At 35.4% G+C, this 22,854-nt stretch overlaps 2 protein-coding genes across 3 annotated transcripts; both read left to right on the forward strand.

Moving 5' to 3' along the window:
* Positions 1 to 6,296: 6,296 nt before the first annotated feature.
* On the forward strand, positions 6,297 to 12,025 carry LOC128245319 (uncharacterized). Its single transcript, XM_052963445.1, has 5 exons — positions 6,297 to 6,802; positions 7,580 to 7,845; positions 9,447 to 9,617; positions 10,734 to 10,966; positions 11,403 to 12,025. The coding sequence occupies exons 1-5, from the start codon at positions 6,457 to 6,459 to the stop codon at positions 11,446 to 11,448; spliced, it is 1,062 nt and encodes a 353-aa protein (XP_052819405.1). The 5' UTR covers positions 6,297 to 6,456; the 3' UTR covers positions 11,449 to 12,025.
* A 3,688-nt stretch (positions 12,026 to 15,713) lies between these two features.
* Positions 15,714 to 21,418, forward strand: LOC128203061 (uncharacterized). 2 transcript variants are annotated; one of them, XM_052904317.1, is made up of 5 exons: positions 15,714 to 16,789; positions 17,229 to 17,494; positions 18,141 to 18,311; positions 18,413 to 18,645; positions 19,071 to 21,418. In XM_052904317.1, the coding sequence occupies exons 1-5, from the start codon at positions 16,447 to 16,449 to the stop codon at positions 19,114 to 19,116; spliced, it is 1,059 nt and encodes a 352-aa protein (XP_052760277.1). In that variant the 5' UTR covers positions 15,714 to 16,446; the 3' UTR covers positions 19,117 to 21,418. The 2 variants fall into 2 exon arrangements, with proteins under 2 accessions (XP_052760277.1, XP_052760276.1); XM_052904316.1 differs by lacking the exon at positions 19,071 to 21,418 and adding an exon at positions 18,771 to 19,025.
* The last annotated feature ends 1,436 nt before the right edge of the window (positions 21,419 to 22,854 follow it).

The raw sequence follows: 22,854 nt of genomic DNA on the forward strand, positions 1-22,854 counted from the left end.
AGGGGTGGGGTGGGGGTCAAACTAGGCCTTAAAGTGAACATTGCGATACAGAAGATTATTAAGGATAAGGAGCATTGCAGATTAGAAAATAAGACTTGAATAAATTGCGCATAGTTTCTACAGTAAGGAGGACATTGACTACGGTTTTGATTGCCCACTCGAGCTTAATGGTGAATCGATGAGAGCAAGACTATGGCGGTCGTGTTTTATTGAGCTACATTGAAAGGATTTGGTTTTGTCTCAGACCAACACTGAAAAGCGCTTTAGATTTGAAACATAAAACAGGTTTTAATAGGTTTAATAGCTGATTTGAAAGCTACATGGGACGACTGTGAGATAACGGTTGGAAAGAAGATTCCATTCAAGACTGGCAGAAGGAAGGAATGTTGTTTGGTGGCGTTGAGATTTGCAAGCGAAAGGTGGGATATGATTGTTGTTTCTGAAAGTGTATCTATGATAGGTCGATAAGTATGTTGGTTTCAGATTATGTTTCATTTTATAAAAAACAACAGTAAGTTTACATTTGCGCCTTATGTTTTTTTAAAGGTTCAACGTTAATTTTATTGTAAAGTTAAGATATATTACCGTATTTCGTTGCACCAGTTGATTCTTGCGGCCTCGAGTTGTACCGCCTCAATGTCAGCTTCGAACTTCTCTGATGCATTGTCCCAAATCAATTCATCGTTCTCGAGCAGGGGGGGGGGGATTGTTTGTAACATAGATTTTTTTTTTCAAAAAGGGTGTGTATCAGAAAAATGATGGTGTTCATCGTAGACCGTGGCTTGCTGACAGAAGTACGCATTCATGCGATTAACCATTTCTAAGTCATTTGCTGCAGTGATTTTATTAGGTTTTGGGGTGGTAAATGAGTTTGATTGTTTTATTTAATCAATAGTTTTTAGTTTACTTGAAACATTCATTAATACTTATATTTTTGGTATTTATTCTTGGTTTTGAAACATTTGACCATGCGGTTTCAATCATTGCTAAGCTTTTTTGTGGAGTCTTTTACGTTTACGGAATAATTTGAGGGGGTCAGAAGAAAACCAAGGAATAACATTTGGGCAGAGAGTTACAACCTTTGATGTGTTAGTTTTTTAAGGCTACATTTAATATGCAAACAGTTATTAATCCGGAGGCTCGGTCTAAATTAAAAAAAAATTAAATTCGTTTCTAAAAATGTTCAAAAATGCCTGGTCGTATCTCCATAATTTCCTTTTGAAAGTGGAGTTTTAGGTTTATTTAATTTTAATAAAGTAACAGTTGGACAGTGGAAGCCAATATATCGGTTATAAAGGATTCGCTGTGAAGCTAGACAGAGCATGTTCAGGATGGTTCACGACCATAAGATCAATAAGTGACAATAAATGTTCAGTGAAGTGAGTTGGTTCAGTAATACGTTGATGTGCGTTATAAGAATCATTGAAATTAAAATATCCGGCTATAATATTTGAATTCCGTGTGAATGCATTTTCGATCCTCTCTTCTACGAGTGAACGGTAGTCGTTATTAGAGTTTTAGGGTCTATGAAAGCCTTCGCTGTGGATTGTTCGGTGCTGTTCGGTGAGGTCAACCCAGAGAGCTTGAAGACCTATGATCTCGAGATCAGACCTACGAGAACACCGAATACCAGAACGAACGTAGATTGCAACACCACCACTTTGTCTTCCTAGACGGTCTTTTCGAATGGGGGAGGGGGTCAAAATTGTGTATATCGTTATTGTCTGTGGGATCACGGGGCCAGAATTCTGTAAAGATGAGAATATCATTGAACAGTGATTCAGTCTATAGAATATCAATTCTAGGTATGATGCTCATGTTATTAAGGTGCTTATCACTGAGGCCAGGGTCGATGGGATCTGAAATGGAGGACACGGAAATGCTTGATATCGTTGATTAAGGGCAAGGCTTTGGATGAACAACTTCAGCAATGATTAGTAACATTATAAAATAAAGTTAAGAGCAACAGAAACTTTGAAACATAACAAAAAGTCTGAGTGAAAATGTGATTATCCGATGCAGTTATTTTGGAGCGTTTTAAAATGGCGGTCAATGCACGAGAGCTATATAAAAGGAGCAGAGAAGTGACGGCGGAGCTGGTCACACCTGTAGGGTCAGCAATGGAAACAAGTAATTATATAATGATGAACGAATCTTGCAATAGTCGAGATACTTTAGGTATAAAGGAGCGCGAAAAGTGCATTTTGGTGTTATCTCAGGTAGTTATACAGTACGCGCGCGATACATGTATATAAATTAGACCCTGCATGGATCATACGCGTGTAAACGATAGTTGAGGTGCTGAGCTACCTTGACTTAACAGAATGGTGATTCGAAACAGTTGTGTTGATGATGAAGATGAACAATATGAGTACACGATTAGCATACACAGTGAGGTAGCATACACAGTGAGGCATTTTAAACGGAAGATTGCATCTGATAAAAAGAGATACAAGTTGTCATGTTAGCCAATAACTCCAGGTGGATTGTAAGGGAAAGAAGTATGATTATCTATTGAGTTCGTACATGTTTTAGTTATTTCCCTTGCATGTAGAAAACAATGATATTTACATAAAAACACAGTCTATAATGAGAGTACGAGGAAGACTAAACATACTTAATTCTTGAGTCCATGCATGTTCAGATGAAAGCTAAGTCGTTAATAAACAAGTTTTATCTAAAAAGTTTCGGATTTTAAGCTGGTTTGGGAACAAGATGGTGAAGAAAACACTCGTAGATCGGAAGGAAAAGAAAGTCACATAAATACAAGACAAAATACAAAAGAAAAATTACTCGTTAGTAACGTATCTAGTTCATATTCAGTAAAGATTGGGCCAAATAATGTGTAAATTAACACTAGGTTACTTGAAGAAAATAGTTGAGCGACTGGGGCGTAACGCGAGGTTTGCGTTCGTTGAGCGAGTCAGTGGTGTTGATGCGACGGACCATAATGTCGTTCTCTATCATGAGAATGTTACTGTGGTACACAAGTGACGTACTTGGACTTTTGTAAACTGTGGAAATGATAAGTGAGTGAGCTGCGCTCCTTTGTAAGGTCTTCATTCATGTAGACTGCCGGATGCTTTCGTTTTGTTCAAATACAGCTTCTGACGGGCACTATGACGTGGCGAATTTGATGATGATGTCCCTTGAACGAGATTGACCAGCAGCTGTAGATACAAATGACGTTGTTTGCCAAGACGATAGTTCGTCATATTCGATACATGTTCTTTCATTAATCTTTCCTGCCATTTTATAAAAAACGGCTTGCCTTATTCTGTTACAGTGTCAAACACCTTAACCAATTGTAGTGTTTCGGCTCAGACTCACGCACAACTTCACTACACTGTGTAATTAGACTGCATCATTTGATGTCGTTTATTCTTGCCGACCATATTTTGGAAACAAATGTGTAGAAACTTATTAACATAACGACTTCAATTAGTTCAGGAAAGATCGTAAATACGTGACACTAACGTCACATATTTAAATTCGTGCTAAATTAACTTATCTAACCAAGGTGATATCGTTATAGTTTCATTTTACCCTTTTTGCACCTTGAGACATGTTTGACCTGAGTCAAGTACAACAGCCATTTGATATAAGTTGTACACAGGTTATCTTTTGGCTTATTGGCACCTTTTAATGATCGGTTAATGCTAATTATTGGATAAATATAGATCAATAACATCAACCAATAAACATTTTGGTTAACTTTGACCAAACCAAAGATAAAACCGATTTTAAACAATTTACTGCATGTGTTTTGGCCTGGATACCGGATATCTAGATGTAACGTTTAATCAATGCAGATTGCGCTGAACTTTGAATCGGTTCACAAACTTTTCAAAAACATTTGTTTTTCTATGTTCAACGTAAAACCCTTGTATATACACTCATGAATACGAATACATTGCTTTATATCTATTTTATTCGGAGTATCATGTATCCAAGTTTACACCAATTCGATTACACTCAATAATTATCCTGGTTTAGATCATTGGGGGACCGCGTCGCGCGATTTGGGGCAATCGTAAATATTTCTCACAAATAAAAAATAATTAAAATAATAATAATGACATTTGATTTTGAAACATTTCTCTTGATCGGATATATTGCATCATAATGTCCAATAGTTTATTTTATCAGAAAATGCTTCATGACATAATAAAGACTACAGAGACAAGCTAAGAAGTGAAACTATAACTTGTTAAGAGGCACTAGATAAGGGCCCTAATGACACAGAACGAGACACACAAACGTTCTGACACAACAAACACACGACCAAGCACCACATACATGCACACGCGAACAAAATTGTGTTACCGATAAATTATGTTATTACTGCCTTTAAACGGCCAGTTAAACTCGATTTCACTGGTACACTGTCTTTAACTATTGATATTTTCATATTAGACTTTATTTGGACAAAATTGATATCGTCTTTTTCAAACGGCCTAGTTGTTGAACAACAGTATATTTATCATTTATAAGGATGGCTGTGTCGGGATAAAAAAAAGCTATTCGGAACAGAATAAATATAATAATGCATGATGTTTTACTCAAGTGTTTTGCTATGTGTGTGACGTCTAATTAATTTGTCAAAATTTGCATCGCACGTTCATGCCTTGGCAATTGTTAAGAGGAAAATTGATTGTTTCAATGTAAGATAATCTTACTAAAGTACACGTGCGATCTGACTTAGCTTAAATAACGAAGTGAATGTTAAGAATATGATTTTATTCAAATTTAGTGTAAGAGATAGGGATATAATGTTAGTCGGTTGGTTTGTGAGGTGATATCAGCTTCGGTCAAATTCATATTTCACGAGCAAGGTCGAGTGCAATATATATATATATAGTTATGCAAGCTACAAGGAGTGAAACAATCCCACAGACCAACCATGTTTTATAGTATTTCTTTTATTTCATACCTTTAACGTATTTAAAAAAAGTGTTCTTTACAAAAGCATTTAAATTCGACGATAAGCGTCCCATATCTTTAACATAGTAGTGATCGCATGCGCAATAGGCTACTGTGTGATACGGATTCAGAAAACAATATGTAATTTGGATTTAATTCCGATTTCCATATTTCATGTAAATCATTCAAAATTTCAGAAAGAAATTTAACAGGTCAAAGAAGTACTGCATTTTACCGCGTGAGCACCAAATTCACTTAATAATTAATTAAAAAATCGCGATTAGCCAGATGGCGTTATTTTCAGCACTGTGCGCGATTACGATGGTTTCCTTAATTGTAACGGACTGAAATGAGTGAATCAAAGTCATTGTATTCCGATAAATTCGCTGTTTCAAACGGTTAGGTAATCAATATATAAGCCAAGGTTTATCATCAAGAAACCACTGAAAAGCATGGAATGAAATTATATCATCATGGACATTTCAGCATATTAGATCAAACAAGAAAAAGCAAGTGTATATTCAAAGATTGCGTATCGCGGCTCACTTATTGTTATCGTTTTCCTTACTTCATTCTGTAATACGGGTATAGAGTATATGTATACATGAATTTCAAATGTAATGACATAGATAAAACTTGAGTTATAGAAATAGTTATTGGGTGCTGTGCAAAAGGAAGCAAGAAAATGAACGGAATAGTAAAATTTCATAAACGTTTAAAACTTACTGATCATAACAATATGTATCAAATTTTAACAGACAATATAGTTCGAGAGCCGAATGTGTCTAATAATTGGCTGCTGAAATATCTCCGTAAATTAAACTGGACGGTGACAGAGAAAAATATTAACATAAATGAACGCTATGAAGATGTCTATAATAAACAGTTCTTTGACGCTTATTGTTTTCGATCGAAAATAGTAGATACTTTGCGTAGTAGTGACAATCAGTACAAAAAAATAATGAAATTTATTTTACTCATGGATGAAAAAATGTGCAAAATTTGTTTTCGATGGAAAAGGAGATGTGCGAAATCAATTTTCGTTGGGAAGAAAGATATGTGCGAAGATAACGTTAGCACCAAAAGGAAGACTTTCTACACAAAAGTCATGCTGCGATGAGCAATAATTTCTTGAAACGTGCGAGTCCAGAGACGCAACAGATCCCTTCAGAGAAAAGCATACTCAGCCTGGAAAGGGTCGGCTGATCTTAATTTAAAAAAAAACCTTAACCTCCACACGGAGAACTGGATATGCCAATATGCATATTACCAACCAAATACACCAAGGTGCATTGAAAGCACTTCCGCCTACAGCGGAACGTTACACTATGAACGCACTTCCCCCTACAGCGGTACTTACATTATTTTGAACCAAAACGATTTTTTTTTATCAAAGATCGCAAAAATTAAGATCATCAAAAATATCCAAAGAAACCGTTATTAAACAACAAAGTTAACGGTGTTATTTTTATATTTACTGCAGAACGTAATCCCGGAAGTTTAATAGCATATCGCGGGAAACCTGTTGCCGCCATGTTGAGTTATTTTCACCTTGCCGTTGTAAGTTTCGTGAAATGTTGTTTGGTTTTAAAGCATGCACGCATTATCAAGGAAGACAAACTTTTTCTTAAGACAATTGGATTTGAAATTCACAACTGTGGCGACTTGAGCAGTCGTAGATATGAAAAACTGAAGGGTATATTTCAGGCGATTGTGCTACGAAATTGCAAAGACATGGCAAACTCATTTTTGGATTTCCTTCAGCGAAACGACAATGGCAACTTTACAATGTATCAAAGGGAAGAATGTATAGACCTTTTGGTTACATGGTATAGAGCATGCCTTGAATACAACACGTATTTTGACAAACGCCTCAAGGGTATGTATACACCCTGCATATTTGACCACCCTTAAAGATGTATAATCCTACTTGGTTTCATTGGTAGTTCGGTACAGAATGAATTTATGTCTTAGTACTGATGATTTAACATTGAACAAGACAGTGATAGTTAATTACTTAACATAGTTTTTTGCTCGATCCAGGGGTAAAATATGTGTTTTTCGGCAAGTCGGTTGGTCTACTGCTTACCAAGTCCTCATCGTATAAGTACATGTAGTATCATATTGATTTCCTCATTATTATTATATTTACCAAAACTATATTAAAAAGAAGAAGAAAAAAATGTTGAACGCCTCAATGGTGAATGGAGATGGATTCATGAATAATACGTGCATCGTGCTTGTATTTATGTGTGTTTCACATACTGTTAAACCCTGGGTTTTTGTGTGATACATGTGTTATTGTTCATAAAGATGTTGAATCAAATGTGTTAATTGTGATCTTGCTTCATATGGCAAAAACGTATTTCAATTAAGTGCAAAGGTTTTAAACTCGAAAGTATATCTCGGAAGGGAGTTAGTAATTGTAAATTCAGCTGAAAATGCAAAACAAAAATACTCAAAAAATGGACAGACCAAAAGTCTGAACTATTTCAGAATATCTTAGTTAGAACATATTCTAATTATATATTGTTGGATTCAATTAAATTTAATTATTTTTCCTTATTTTGCGAGATCTCAAACTACATACTTTCATTAAGATAAAACAAACTGTATTCTGCATTATGTAAAACAAGCACTATATGCATTGTTTCAGTTATGTCCACTTTAGACCTGGCGGGAATCGACAATGTGTTGAGTTTAAAATCAATTCCAATCATATACTGTTCAACGGTGCCAATCCACGCAGATGCCAAATGTGTCCTTGAGTTTTACCCTGGGTACAAACAAAGGTCATTCCATCTGTTGGTATTTGGTTCGGTTCAAAATTTGATGCTCAACGATGATCGTGGCTTCATGAAAGAAGGGATGATTTCCATGTACATCGTGAGTGATATACTGAACTCGATGGAAAAGCAGCAGGTATATAAGCCCGTGCACATTCGTTATTTTTAAAGCTGCACTCTCACAATTTTACCATTTTTACAACTTTTTTATTTTTTGTCTTGGAAAGTGCAAATTTTTGAGAAGATATCTGCAAACCAATGATATAAAATTGCTGACAAAACATCAGTTCGTAGATTTTCATATTTCCGTTCGAAAATTAATGTTTTATGGCTTAAACCGTTTTAGGAAAAATGCATAAACATCAATTTTTGAACTAAAAATAAAAATCTGCGATCCATTGTTTTGTCAGCAGTCTTATATAATTGGTTTCCATGGATTTTCGCAAAAATTGGCTCGTTCCAAGACAAAAAATAAAAAAGTTGTCAAAACGTTCAATCTGTGAGAGTGCAGCTTTAAGATGTGTTGTTATGATATAGTGATGTATAATTATGTTCTTTTCTAAGACATGTGGTCGGTATGCCCCAAACATTTATTGAGGAGTATATAGATGTGCCTCGTCCGTCAGAAGATATTGTTTATCAAAATAAAATCGACTGGAATATAAAAACGATGGACAAAGCAGTAAAATGGAATAATAGTAATAATGTTTGTAAAACAAACAAAACACCATATTCTATAAACAATGGTATGAAATATTAAAAGAGCAATTTTTTTAACTCATTTTTATTATAAACGGAATAAATAAAACAATCATGATAATAATCAAACTGAGTTCTGATACTTTCTTTAAATCAATCACATTAAAAACGAAGATGCAGAAAATCAAGGATGGAAGTAAGCAACTGATAACCTACCTTTTAAAGGAAGAATTTGTACATTTAAACAAGCAACTCTAATATTTCTTCAAATAACATTAACACCACTTTCAGAATAAAAAAATCGAACGCCTTTAGCAAAAGCAAATGAACGATTGGAATGACATAATGTAAATGGAAATCTATTTAGTCATTTTTAAGAACAATACCAACAACCGAATTTCTTTCTATTTAAAATGCTGTACATGGTATACATAGTTCAGGTGTTGAACATCTATCATTCCATTGCTATGAAAGACAACACAGAGTACTGGCCCTGGACGTTATTGATTTTAGGCATATAGATCTTGAATTTAGTGTAACAATCCTGAGTTATTTATAAACCTCCTCACATGTGATGTAAGCCTATATACATGTGAAAATATGATGCCCATGGATAAGGTCAAGGACACTGCTATTAAATATTCAATAAAATTCAAAGTAAACAAAAGTTATAGACATATGGTATGTAGACATGTGTAGGTATATTTCGAGAAACTATATGCGGAATAATGGACGTTTCTTTTGTGATAAAGGTTGTGTCCTATGGCCACATTCCTGGATGTTTAATTTTTGTTTTTGTTTTTTGTAACATATATTTGTCGTAGTGCCGTTAATATTGTTTTGTTTTCCAATATGTAAACATTTTTACTGGGGTGATTTTCTTGCCGTGTTTCTAGGAGTTTGAATTATGATGGGTCACATTCCCTGTTTGGACAACACAAAAACAAGACATAAGCCATACCTTTCGAATGGTTAACGATTGCTTGTGTTTGTTTCTGAATCTTTTTTAATATTGATGACGAGTGTCTGTTGTTTTAGGTGTTGGTGAGAAACATGCTAGATGAAAACATGCACTTATTAAAAGAGGACAAAATTCACACAATGGAAGGAAAAGTTGATATAGAATCTCAGAGATCGGATTGCAAGATGGTAGTCACTGCTGAAGTTGTAGAATTATCATCATGGAAAATCATATCGCCCAGTTCAAAAGTGAGTATTTTATGAAAAAGGTTCGTCAGCCTATGAAATATTTTTCACAAAAACATCGACTGAAAGTGTTAACTTTTATGCCCCCCTTCGAAAAAGAGGGGTATATTGCTTTGCACATGTCGGTCGGTCGGTTGGTCGGTCGGTCGGTTGGTCCGTCGATCCGTCGGTAGACCAAAGCTTGTCCGAGTGATAACTCAACAATTCCTGGACGTATGATCGTCAAACTTGACATGAAGGTTGAACCAGACCAGTAGATGAACTCTATTGATTTTAGGAGTCATCGGGTCAAAGGCCAAGGTCATAGTGACCTTTAATGGTAAAAGAATTGTAAAGCTTGTCCGAGTGATAGCTCAACAATGCCTAGACCTATGATCATCAAACTTGATATGGAAGTTGGGCCTGACCAGTAGATGGCCACTATTGTTTTTGGGAGTCATCGCACCAAAGGTCAAGGTCACAGTGACCTTGAATGGTAAAAGATTGTCCGAGTGATAACACGCAATGCCTACACGCATAGCCCTAAAACTTGACTTCGAGGTTGGGCTTGACCAGTAGATGACCCCTATTGATTTTAGGGGTCTTCGGGACAAAGGTCAAGGTCAAAGTGACCTTGCATGATAAAAGGTTGTCCGAGTGATAACTCGACAATGCAAGCACCAATGGCCCTCAAACTTGACTTGGAGGTTGGGCCTGACCAGTTGATGACCCCTATTGATTTTACGGGTCAAAGGTCAAGATCACAGTGACCTTGAACGAAAAAAGCTTGTTTGTGTGATAACTTGACAATACCTGCACCCATGGCCCTCAAACTTGACATTTAGGTTTTTGGTGACCAGCTTATGACCCCTTGGGATTGATGGATTTTGAGGTCATAGAGTCAAAGGTCATGGTCATAAAACACTCTATCCGCACACTTTGAATGGTCATGATCTTAAAACTGCCTCAGAGGCATCCATCCATGTCATTTTTGTCCATGCACATTTCATTCAATTGTCCATATAATCTTGACAACATGGCGCTCAGCCGGGGGGCGGGGGGGGGGGCATAATGTTTGACAAACATCTCTTGTTATATTTATGTTTGATTTTGTGAATCTGTTATTTATATTTCTTTTAGATGTGCGACCTAAAAGGGCTTATTCCAAAATGCACGCGCTGTGGCGGCTTCAAGATAGGCGCTAGCTTTTTCGAAGAACACCATGCGGTCTTACACTGGAAACTGGAAACAGACTTTACAGAAAATCCTTCTTTATTGTCAGAACTCCTCTGCCACTTTGATGTAAAGGTTCAAATGATGACCACGCCCATTTTGGCTAGACAAAGGATGGTCGTGAACGTTACTTCACAAAGGTATGACCCCGCTTGGAATATCGTATTCATTTTGAACCCCTTTATTAAATTTTTGGGTAAGAACATGTCACTTTGGTTTTGCAACGCGACATTCGGGGGCTTTTTAAGGGGAAATCGATTTTCGGGTACTCAGTAAGCAAACAATCAAAGTTATGCATTATTCGGTACACACAATCTCAAAATCTCGAAATAGTATTAGTTATGCAGAATACTGGCAGAGATTGGATGAGTTTTCGGTAAGGGGGTGGGGATTTACCGTGACATCAAATGGGAATAAAGATATATACCCGTCACCTAAAGAGAATAAGTACGTTTTTTATTAGTATGTTTATTCTGAGTATGTTTTGTGGTCTAATAGTTTTCAATTGAACTTTCACAGGCTAGGCTCAATATGTATTGTTAGAAAACTTTTGAGATTATTTTTTGGCATTTTCAGTCCATTCATGCATTGTGATAGGACATTGTACCAGCGGAAGGAATGAGCAAAGAAAGATGTTTAACAACAACAGCGACAACAACAAAGAGGAGATTTACAAAACAGGAAGGCAGTCCAATCGTGCATGAATTGAATCAATCGGGGAAAACACAACCTTGGACAATTTGAATAAAACATACGTTTTAAGGCCAAACTGCCCAGCATTTTTTGTTGTGAAATTGTGAAATATAAAGACAGCATATGATGTTAGTCGCCCCGCTGTCCAAAACTTAAAGTATCATCTAACTCCAATTGTCCAATATTCTATTTGCATTGGCATGTGTATACATGTAATTAATTATGATACTGATATACTGATATGATGCTTCGATACCACATGCTACATTGTATTAAAATATCTTGGTGCACGTCGTTAATCTTTTGTTTCGTTCAACAAAAATGCAGAGTGGTTATGCAGGCATTGTCACTAAACCGGATTTATGTTTAAGCTTTTTGCTACTGAGCATGTTTCTGTAGCTGTTTGCATATATATTGAAGAAGATACGAACATACAGTATTATATGCTAAAAGAGTGATACTGCAACGGAACAAATAATTGTGCACAACGGCGTGTTCTTCATAAATTCTACTCCAAACAAGGACGATTTGTTGACCACGTTGTGTCACTGGTGTCGCTGCATGAGTGTCAAAATGGTCCTTGAATTAAGTTCATTGAAACCAGAGGAACAACTGTTATAACTTTTACCAGATTCTATTCAATATTCCCTGGGGGACATAAAGTCAAAGGCTTTTAGGTCACATTTAACATGACTTAATGTACGAGTCAATTGTAAACACGCCCCCCCCCCAAGGTCCGGGGAATAGCAGGGACTTGACGAACTGCTGGTGAAATTCCCGCCAAATGCAAGAGATCCTAAATAAGGCATATTCTTGCATACCGGACGTGTGTTTCCGGTCATGTGGCCGGTGCTGGAAAAACTCATCTTACACCCACCATGTAAGATGAGTCACGCGCAACAACGCGCCACTTCTTATTTCTTTTATTGTATATTTTATGAAAAGTATATTATGCAATTTCAATAAAGCGGAATCAAAAATATAAGTATACAATACTTTTAATTAAAAATGAAAATAAATACTCGGGGGGTAAAGATTACGGTCGGTCGGGTGACCAGAAACAAGAACTCTTTTTTTTTTGGGGGGGGGGGGTGCCTTAACCATTGTATATGTGAACAATAAGTAGCTTATAAACAATGGACAAATCTAACCTAAAAGGCTTCCGGAAAATTGTTTATTCGTTCAAACCCGGCAGATCATTTGATTTTAGCTCTTTTATATCACATATTGTTAAACAGTATACCAGTATACAATATCCGATCTTCTTTAAGTGCATGCTTTTAACAAAAACCTTGCAATATATATATTTATTGATATACAACACAATAACTTGCTTTTTGTAGGAATGCTTAAACGCAGCGTTTGTCAAAGGACCCAACCATTTAAGATAACAATCTTGAGTACTTGAAAACAAATCATATCAAATATCAAAACTTTTTACTTTTGCTGTAAGGTTTGCGTTCTGTAATCTTGGTTACTAGGAAATAGTATGAAAATGCAGTTTCGGGAAATGCTAGAACGTGCATTTCTTGTCATTGATTGTGTCGGGTCATACAGCAAGGAGCCATCTCGAGAGCACATGGCTGTGTGTCTTTAACCTTGATCGTCAATTATATCCAAGCAATATCGGCGCATGCATGTTAAGCTATAAATAAACACATATATGAAGTATCTACCGCGACACAAGAGAACAGCTGCGCTAAATGTATAAGCGGTAGAAAGAATATAATGGTAAGTCCAATCGTTGTAATGTGTCGCAAGGTTAGCGGAAACGACGAAAGAAGTGACAGGTTCAGCATTTGTCGCACCGGAGGTTGATGTTCTAGTAACAGCGGGTTTCGCATTGGCGATTGTTGTCCCAGTTACATCGGGTTTCGCATCAGCGATTGGTTTCCCAGATACAGCAAGTGTCGCGTCGGCGATAGTATCGGAGGAGGTGACAAGAGCTTAATTTTGTGTTTTGTTTTTAAAGTCTAAGTTTCAGGCGTTAATTGTAGCTATTTATCTCTCGTTTCTGTGTAACCAACAACTTCTTATTCAGTATTTTCTCTTTGAGTATTTCTATTGAATGGATATTTTCCTAAAAAGTGCAGATAATCATTTCAATATCATCTAAGAAGTTACTCTCCCTTGCATTTTCAATGTGTTTGAAATGATATGCAATGGTCTGTCTGTGGCCGTATCTTGGTGATTGTAGTTTCTGCAAATTCATGGTAGGTTGATTACGGAACCAACACGGTCGATACGCGTAATGAACATGTTGTGTCAGGTTCGTACCCTAATTTACATAACAAAAGAAGTAGCATAACGTTAAAGTTAATGATTGTTTAAGCAAAAGGATAAACAAGTATTCATTGCGACGTCACGTTACGTACGTCGTGCCAAATCCATGACATTACATGCTCGTCGTTGGGGCTTAAGTAGCGCTTTCGCTTCCTTTTTTGTCAATCATAACCTTTATATTAGTCATATTACGACACTTTTGTCAATCAATTATTGTAGAATTTACAAAATAAGTAACGTTGATGGCTACTTTGTTCCGTTTAAAAAAGGGAATTAACTCTAAATGAACACAGACTGACGTAACATCACGCATAACTGACACTTACTTATATATAAATAGCAATTTGGGAATCCAGATCATTTACATAGAGCGATGTCAGATTTTGCTGTAAATTAATCAGATAGAACATTTCAGTCCGGATGTATATATTGTATAGGAATTCAAAATTGGCCTAAATAGAATCTAAGAACATAGTAACTTATCAAATTGTTCGGTATGAATAACTGACAAATACAACGATGTTAGTTTAAATACGACCCTGAGCTCCGACATTGTTTACAAACACCACAAAGGTTAATTAATCTTGACATCAACATCCGCTTATCATGCGTAGTTGACCGCTCCTTATTACGAAAACCTTGAAGCTTACATTAAACTCAATCAGATTTCATTGAAACTTTCACATTGTTTTTTTTCTTCAATTTAGGAATATTGGCAACCTACCCAAAAGTTTAAAGTATATTTAAACTTAAGATTTGGTTTGATCAATATTGTTTTGAATCAAGTTCACAGTATATCGATCCGGGTATTGATCATATGGGCCGCGACGTGTGATTTTGTAGAATCGGATATATTCCTTACAAATAAAAAGATAAAAAAACAACAATATTAGTGCTAATAATGAATTTTTTGATATGCTATAACTACTTCGATTTTTTTCTTGCATGGAAAGACATTACAATATAATTTTCTGTAGGTTTTATAACAAGTACTTAATAATATAATGAAAATACAGTGACAAGACCAGTAATCAAACCATCAAATATAACCCCCTTTTAAATGCACAAGGTAAGAGCCTAAACGACATTGAACGGGAGATACACACGCATCAAATTAGCTTTACCGATAAAAAAATGGGATTACTGCCTCAGGGAAACTCGGGATCATTGGAAAACTGTCTTAACCCATGTTTCAATAGTTTTCAAGTTCTTTCCCATGAATTATTTGGACAAAATCAAACTGTCGTGTGTGTTTTTATAAAATAGAATATCAATCATTTATAGGGATGTCTGTGTACGATTAAAAATACACTATCATTGACAGCCATTTGGTATAGAGATACGAAAATAATTAATGCATGCTATTTGAACCATGTCTTTTGCTTTTCATGTGTGTGATATCAAATTAAGAGGTCAAAGTTTGCACCGCATGATCATGCTCTTCCATAATTATATAAAAGAAAGTTGTTTGTATCAGAGTAACTATTAAAGTGCACGGTTTTACTAACGGTAATACGAAAAAATGTTTAGGAAGTTATTTTATCCCATTTACTGTAAGATAGCAATATATTTCACCGAGTCAGCACTAGGCGTACTTGATAAAAAGTTGGAATGTAACGCCATATATGTTGTTATTTCAACCACTGCTACATTTCGATAAACTTACTATTTCAAACGGTGAGTAAATCAGGATATGATCCACCGTTAATTTTCAACAAACCGCCGAATAGCATGAAATAGCGATATAATCATGAACGTTTCAGTATTGCTTCCTGAAATATACGTTAATGGAAAAATAAAATAAATCAATAATGGTAAGTTTTTGTCCGAAGGGCCAAAATCGTGCAGCGCGGTTCGTTTATAAATAATATATCAAGACAGTGAAGTTTACTTATCCTACGCAATCTCCAATACGGGTAGAGAGTATATGTCTCATGGCTTTCAAATGTAAGAACATAAATACTACATTAAATAAAGAATCATTTGGGGAGCGGTGCAAAAGGACGAACCAAAATGAACGGGATAGTTAGAATTCATAAACGTTTAGAACATACTGATTATAACAGATGTATCTAATTTTAATAAAATTCAAGGGCCGAATGGGTGAATATTTGGCTGTCGAAATATCTCAGTAAGTTAAACTGATGACAGTGAATTAAATGGAAAAAAAACAACAAGGAACACTATGAAGATGTCTATAAAACAGTTCGATGATCCTTTTTGTTTTGGAAGACAGTGGCCTACATGTAGGTGGGTCAATCGATACAAAATATTGACATTTATTTCACCTAACGAAGGAAAAACGCAAGTAAGAATGTGCAAACTTTGTTTTTGAGGGGGAAAATGTGCAGAATTCGAGAGGAACAGAGTTGTGCGCAAATGTTTTCATGTGGAAGAAAAATGAGCGAAGATATCGTTAGCGCAAAAAGGACGACATTTTACATTTGCGACGATTTTCAATATCATATTTTTAACATATTTGAAATATGTTTTTTGGATCATAGATAACAGAAGATAAAGAAAATCAAAATTATCTAACCAAAATCATTTTTAAACATGAAATTGGAGCGATGGTTATTTTTACATTTACCTCATTCCGGAAGTTGTGATTACGAATGTTGTGGAAAACCTCCATTGTTCAGCCATGTTTTTAAGTAATTTTCACATGTCCATTGTGGGGTTTTTGAAATGCTGTTTTACTTTAACGCATGCAAACCTTTCCGAGGAACACAAATGGAAACTTAAAAGAGTTGGATTTGAAATACGCAACAACGGGGACATGAGTTATGGAGAATTGAAGGATATATGTCTGCAAATTGTACGACATAATTGCGAAGAAGACATGGCGACCTCCTTTTCTGAATTTCTACAGCGAATTGAAAACGGCAACATTACGATGTTTCAAAGGGCTGAATGTACAGACCTTTTGGTTAAATGGTATAATGCATGCCTTGAATACAACACGTATTTTGACGAAGGTTTAAGGGGTATGTATACACTCTGCAAATTGGACCATCCTTAAATATGTGTAATTATTACTTTTTACCAAAACAATATAAAAAAGAAACTGTCGAACGCCTCAAATGATTGGTGGAGATGGATTCATTAATTAAACGTTTATTATACATGCATTATTGGGTCTTTCCATACTGATAAACTACGATTATTGTGCTGTTTTACATTCCAAATGTTTATTTGATTGTTTGAATTTGATCTGGCTTCATATGGCATAAACTTACTTCAATAAAGTGCAAAGGTTTAAACACGAAAGTATATTTTAAAAGGGAGTTTGTAATAGTAAATTCAGCTAAAAATGCAAACAAGAATACTCCAAAATGGTCAGACCAAATATCTTAACAACATTGTATTTCAGAATATCTTAGTTAGAACATATATTCTAAACAAGCACTATATGCATTGTTTCAGTTATGTCCACTTTAGACCTGGCGAGAATTAACAATGTGTTCAGTTTAAAATCAACTCCAATCATATACTGTTCAACGGTGCCAATCCACGCAGATGTCAAATGTGTCCTTGAGTTTTATCATGGGTACAAACAAAGGTCTTTCCATCTGTTGGTATTTGGTTCGGTTCAAAATGTGATGTCAAACGATGGTCGTGGCTTTATGCAGGAAGGGTTGGTTTCCATGTACATTGTGAGTGATATACTGACTTCGATGGAAAAGCAGCAGGTATTTAAGCCCGTGCACATTCATTATATTTAAGATGTGTTGTTATGATAAGGTGATGACTAGTTTATTTAGTTAACTGAAAATATAGGTTTGTCTACCCCACATCTTAGCAATTCACAAAGTTATTTACAAACTTTCACGAATATGTGATGCACATTCAACAACTATGGGTGGACAAATGGCGGTTCCGTTTTTTACAAAGGCGGGAAGTGGGGGCATTTGTGTCCTATGTTGATAAAGATGTGTTTGTCTTAAGGCTATTAATGTTGTCTTGTTTAGAAAAAAAAATATAAACATTGCCCATTCGCAGGTGACATGTTTAAGTATTAATTTGGAAAGTACTCCAACTAGCTGTTTTAAGATATGCTAAACAATGGATTCATTAGATGGTATAGGACTTTCATTTTGAAATACCACATTAACCGTTCAGTCAACGCCCAATTAAGACATGAACCAACCCTCTAGAGGTTTATCCATGCAGACAAACTATCAAATCTTATTTCTTACAATTATGATGTACAATTTACATTTGAGTCATTTATACGAAGTCCATTCAAAGTTAAACGTCTTGGTAGAACTCGGGTGTGTGTATTTGTTTCTGAATAAACGAAATGTTCGTAACAATGACGAGTGTATGTTGTTTTAGGAGTTGGTGAGAAAGATGTCAGAAGGAAACATGCGCCTATTGAAAGAAGACAAAATAAACATAGCACAGGGCAAAGTCGATATAAAATCTCAGAGATCGCATTACAAATTAGTAGTCAATGCTAATGTTCTAAAATCACGACTATGGAAAATGAAATCATCCAAATCACAGGTCAGTACTGTATGAGTTATTGTCACCATCCGATGAAATTGTATTTACATGTCCATATGTATGTTGTGTTTTTGTGAACTTGCTATCTGTATTTCATTTAGACATCCGACATTAAAAGGCTTATTCCAAAATGCACGCACTGTGGCGGCTTCAAGACAGGCACTAGCTTTTCCGACCATCACCATGCGATATTGCACTGGAAACTGGAAACAGAGTTCACAAAACACCCATCTTTATTGTCAGAACTCCTCTGCCACTTTGATGTAAAGGTTCAAATGATGACCACGCCCATTTTGGCTAGACAAAGGATGGTCGTGAACGTTACTTCACAAAGGTATGACCCCGCTTGGAATATCGTATTCATTTTGAACCACTTTATTAAATTTTTGGGTAAGAACATGTCACTATGGTTTTGCAACGCGACATTCGGGGGCTTTTTAAAGGGAAATCGATTTTCAGGTACGCAGTAAGCAAACAATCAAAGTTATGCATTATTCGGTACACACAGTCTCAAAGCAGTATTAGTTGTTGCAGAATACTAGCAGAGAATTGATGAGTTTTCGGTAAGGGAGTGGAGATTAACACATGAAATGGGAATAAAGATATATACCCGTCATCTAAAGAGAATAAGTACGTATCTTATTAGTATGTTTATTCTGATTATGTTGTGTGGTCTAACAGTTTTCAACTGAACTTTCACAGGCTAGGCTCAATATGTATTGTTAGAAAACTTTTGAGATTATTTTTTGGCATTTTCAGTCCACTCATGCAGTGTGATAGGACATTGTATCTGCGAAAGGACTGAGCAAAGAATGATGTTCAACAACAACGACAACAACAACAACAACAAAGAGGAGATTTACAAAACAGGAAGGCAGTCCAATCGTGCATGAATTGAATCAAACGGGGAAAACACAACCTTGGACAATATGAATAAAACATACGTTTTAAGGTCAAACTGCCCAGCATTTTTGTTGTGAAATATAAAGACAGCATATGATGTTAGTCGCCCCGCTGTACAAAACTTAAAGTATCATCTAACTCCAATTGTCCAATATTCTATTGCATTGGCATGTGTATACATGTAATTAATTATGATACTGATATACTGATATGATGCTTCGATACCACATGCTACATTGTATTAAAATGTCTTGGTGCACGTCGTTAATCTTTTGTTTCGTTCAACAAAAATGCAGAGTGGTTATGCAGGCATTGTCACTAAACCGGGTTTATGTTTAAACTTTTTGCTACTGAGCATGTTTCTGTAGCTGTTTGCATATATATTGAAGAAGATACGAACATACAGTACTATATGCTAAAAGAGTGATACTGCAACTGAACAAATAATTGTGCACAACGGCGTGTTCTTCATAAATTCTACTCCAAAAAAGGACGATTTGTGGACCATATTGTGTCACTGCATGAGTGTCAAAATGTTCCTTGAATTAAGTTCATTGAAACCAGAGGAAATCCTGGGGGGACATCGTCAGAGTCTAAGGCTTTAAGGTCACATTTAACATGACTTAATGCACAGTCAATTGTAAACACGCCCCCCCCCCCCGTCCCGGTGAATGGCGTGGACTTGGACTTTTGGTCCAGCCAAGTAAGATCCCCGCCTTGTGAGGAAGAACTGCTGTTAAAATTCCCGCCAAATGCCCCCGCACCCCAGAGACCCTAGGTAAGGCCTATTCCCCGCCATTTTTGGCACGAAGACAAAACCACTGCATTCACCCGGCACTGCGGAGCCACCTTGAACGTAAAAACACGGCCCATATCCCAGGCTATCCCCGGTATACCCCCGGACCGGGGGGGGGGGGGCGTGATTACAATTGACTGGTTCATAAGTACATAAAACTCTTATTATAATATGCCTGAGATATGTGATTAAGTTAGCTATTGTACCACGAGTGTCATAGAAAAACATATTCTCACGAGTGAAATTTATACGATCTTGCACCGAAATCGATATTTCTGTGTTTCTTATGTGCTTTAGATAAATTGGTATTTTAACTATATTAATATTGATACCCCCTTTTTGAAATACACCTTTGCTATCCTCGTGACGCACCTCACACACAGTTTTGATCGTCAATGACGTACACTTGTCGTTCCTATACAGGCTTGTAGAGAAATAGTTATCCAATATTTTTTGGAAGTTTATTATTTTTAGTGTTTCATTTTTTATAAACATTCATTTATAATGATCTTTTATTAATGATTCATGTTCCTAATAATAATAGGCAGTGTCCGAATTAGTTTTAAAATGACCAGTACATGAATACATTGACCAAAATATACTGGATAGGGCGTTTACTGAATGCACATTTGCAAGATCGAACGAGTAAACAAAACAAATGAAGATTAACATTGGATTAAGCACAGTTTTACAAATTAATGAGTTTGTTTCATGATACATATGATAAATATAAAATCACCCTCGCTGTCAGAAATCAGTCTTATTGGCTTGTAGACGGGTAAGTTCCCATGATGGGATGTCTTAATAGCACAATTGTCTATGATCTGCATAGTGTAAAACTTGGAGTATTCTAGTTTATCAGTTATAATTGTTTCGTGAATTTTCCGGGAAGTTTATATTTACAAAGTCAGACAGGTTGAGAAGATATCAAATAGATTATAAAACATCGATTTTATGGACAAACACTTGTCTTATGTCTTATGTTATATACGAAATTGTCAAAAGCAGGTTTTCAAGCAATCGGCTTTAAAAAACGTTTAAAACATATAGTGATTGCCATTTCGCTAATAACGGTATATTTTAGGTATTTCCAAAACATCTTTATTCAAACAGACGCAATATTTTATTTGAGGTATTCCGTTCTAATCGAAAGGAAGTTGCTACTATTTATTTTCAACAGTTATTCTTAAAGTTTAATTCCTTAGTTTGCAGTGAAAATATAAAAAAAACACTGATAAAACTCCAATATTCACTGAAAGGCATGAAAGATACAAATTTATATATTCAGTTCAGGAAATTTGAAAGTTAGCGATAATTAATTTTATAATGAAATTGTGGATTAAATGGTATAGAGTGTCAGATATATTTATCACATGTGGTTTTTCTGGTATAAAATAACCAAAAACGACCTGTTTTATTATGATGTTCAGCCGAATACCACACACTGACTAAGCAATGAAATTTACCACACCTCTGATTCTGAACATGGATTGCAGAAATGAATTTCCCGGAAGAATGTATTATGTAAAACAAAATTAACATTTTAGTTTAATTCCAATTAGAAGTAGAATGAATACTTAGATAATATATATTAAAATCACAACAAAAACACTACTATACTTTTAAAGAAATATTATACTTTCTGTTTAAGTGTGACGTCACATCCGGTTATATTACGTCATAGCTGTGTAATATGTTCATGACGTCTTTTCCTGTTTAAAGGCAGAAAGTGACGAAGGTTTAAAGAGTGTTTTTATGAAATGAATTAAAGGGTAAATATCAGAGTGATGAAAATGAAAATTAACTACTGTAATGACATAAAGCTTGATTACAGATACAAAAACAAAAATAAGCGAACTATGACTTGCTGGAATATCACCAATATTGTACAGCAATATGTCTTTCCAATCAACTCATTTGCAAACATGCGGAGTGATAGTGTTATATTAGACATGCATGTTTTAACAGAAATATACGTAATGGTTAAATATATATGATACTTTTTTGCAACTAAGATATTTCTGTTACTATTTGCAGATGATGCGGTGTTGTTCGCTCAAACACCAGAAGCATTACAGTCTATGTTACATAACCTAGAACGATATTGCAAAAACTGGGGATTAAGAATAAATACTACCAGAACAAAAATCATAGTATTTGAAAACGGACGCCAAACAAGCTTTGAATTCTTACTCTGCAATATGATACGTACTAGACGTTGTAAAATCTTTCAAATATTTGGGCATATATACTGCTTTAAAAATGGTTATTGGTTTCGAACACTTAAGCGCAGCACGCTTCATACACACTCCATAACTTGTTTATCGTCTTCATCATAATTGTGTTACATTCAGTTGATAAATGTAAACTATTCGACAGTCTTGTTTCACCAATTATAAATTATAGTGCAGAGGTATGGGGGAAATCACGAATCTAAAATATAGAATAAACTCACTGTAAATTTCTCCGAAAACTTTTAAACATAAAAAGTCGACCAATCTAGATGGTTTTATACGGTGAACTTGGGCGCTTCCCGATGATAATAGCTAGGCGACTAATAATGGTAAAATGTTGGATTAATTAAACTTTTAAAAACAAATAATGCAATATTGATGAATGCATATACATTTCTTAAGACTGACGCTGATAACAATATCATATAATAATGGAGGCATAAATTGGGTTTATCAAATTTAAACAATATTAAACTAAATAGGAATGTCGGACATCTGGCAAAAATCAATCCACTGCTGATATCAGCTTTGAATCAACTAAACAATGCATCGTCGATATAAATATATATATATATATACAATGTATAAGCAAACTTGGTATGCAAACATA

This window comes from Mya arenaria, chromosome 9, assembly GCF_026914265.1.
Source record: "Mya arenaria isolate MELC-2E11 chromosome 9, ASM2691426v1".
Lineage (NCBI taxonomy): Eukaryota > Metazoa > Mollusca > Bivalvia > Myida > Myidae > Mya > Mya arenaria.

Excerpts from the sequence above, each read along its gene's own strand:
- LOC128245319 (XM_052963445.1), top strand. The coding sequence starts at position 6,457 with ATGTTGAGTTATTTTCACCTTGCCGTTGTAAGTTTCGTGAAATGTTGT. Across the intron at positions 7,846-9,446 it reads ACTCGATGGAAAAGCAGCAG|GTGTTGGTGAGAAACATGCT; the intron begins GTATATAAGCCC and ends CTGTTGTTTTAG. Across the intron at positions 9,618-10,733 it reads TCATATCGCCCAGTTCAAAA|ATGTGCGACCTAAAAGGGCT; the intron begins GTGAGTATTTTA and ends TATTTCTTTTAG.
- LOC128203061 (XM_052904316.1), top strand. The coding sequence starts at position 16,447 with ATGTTTTTAAGTAATTTTCACATGTCCATTGTGGGGTTTTTGAAATGC. Across the intron at positions 16,790-17,228 it reads TTTTGACGAAGGTTTAAGGG|TTATGTCCACTTTAGACCTG; the intron begins GTATGTATACAC and ends GCATTGTTTCAG. Across the intron at positions 18,646-18,770 it reads GTGAACGTTACTTCACAAAG|GTACGCAGTAAGCAAACAAT; the intron begins GTATGACCCCGC and ends ATCGATTTTCAG.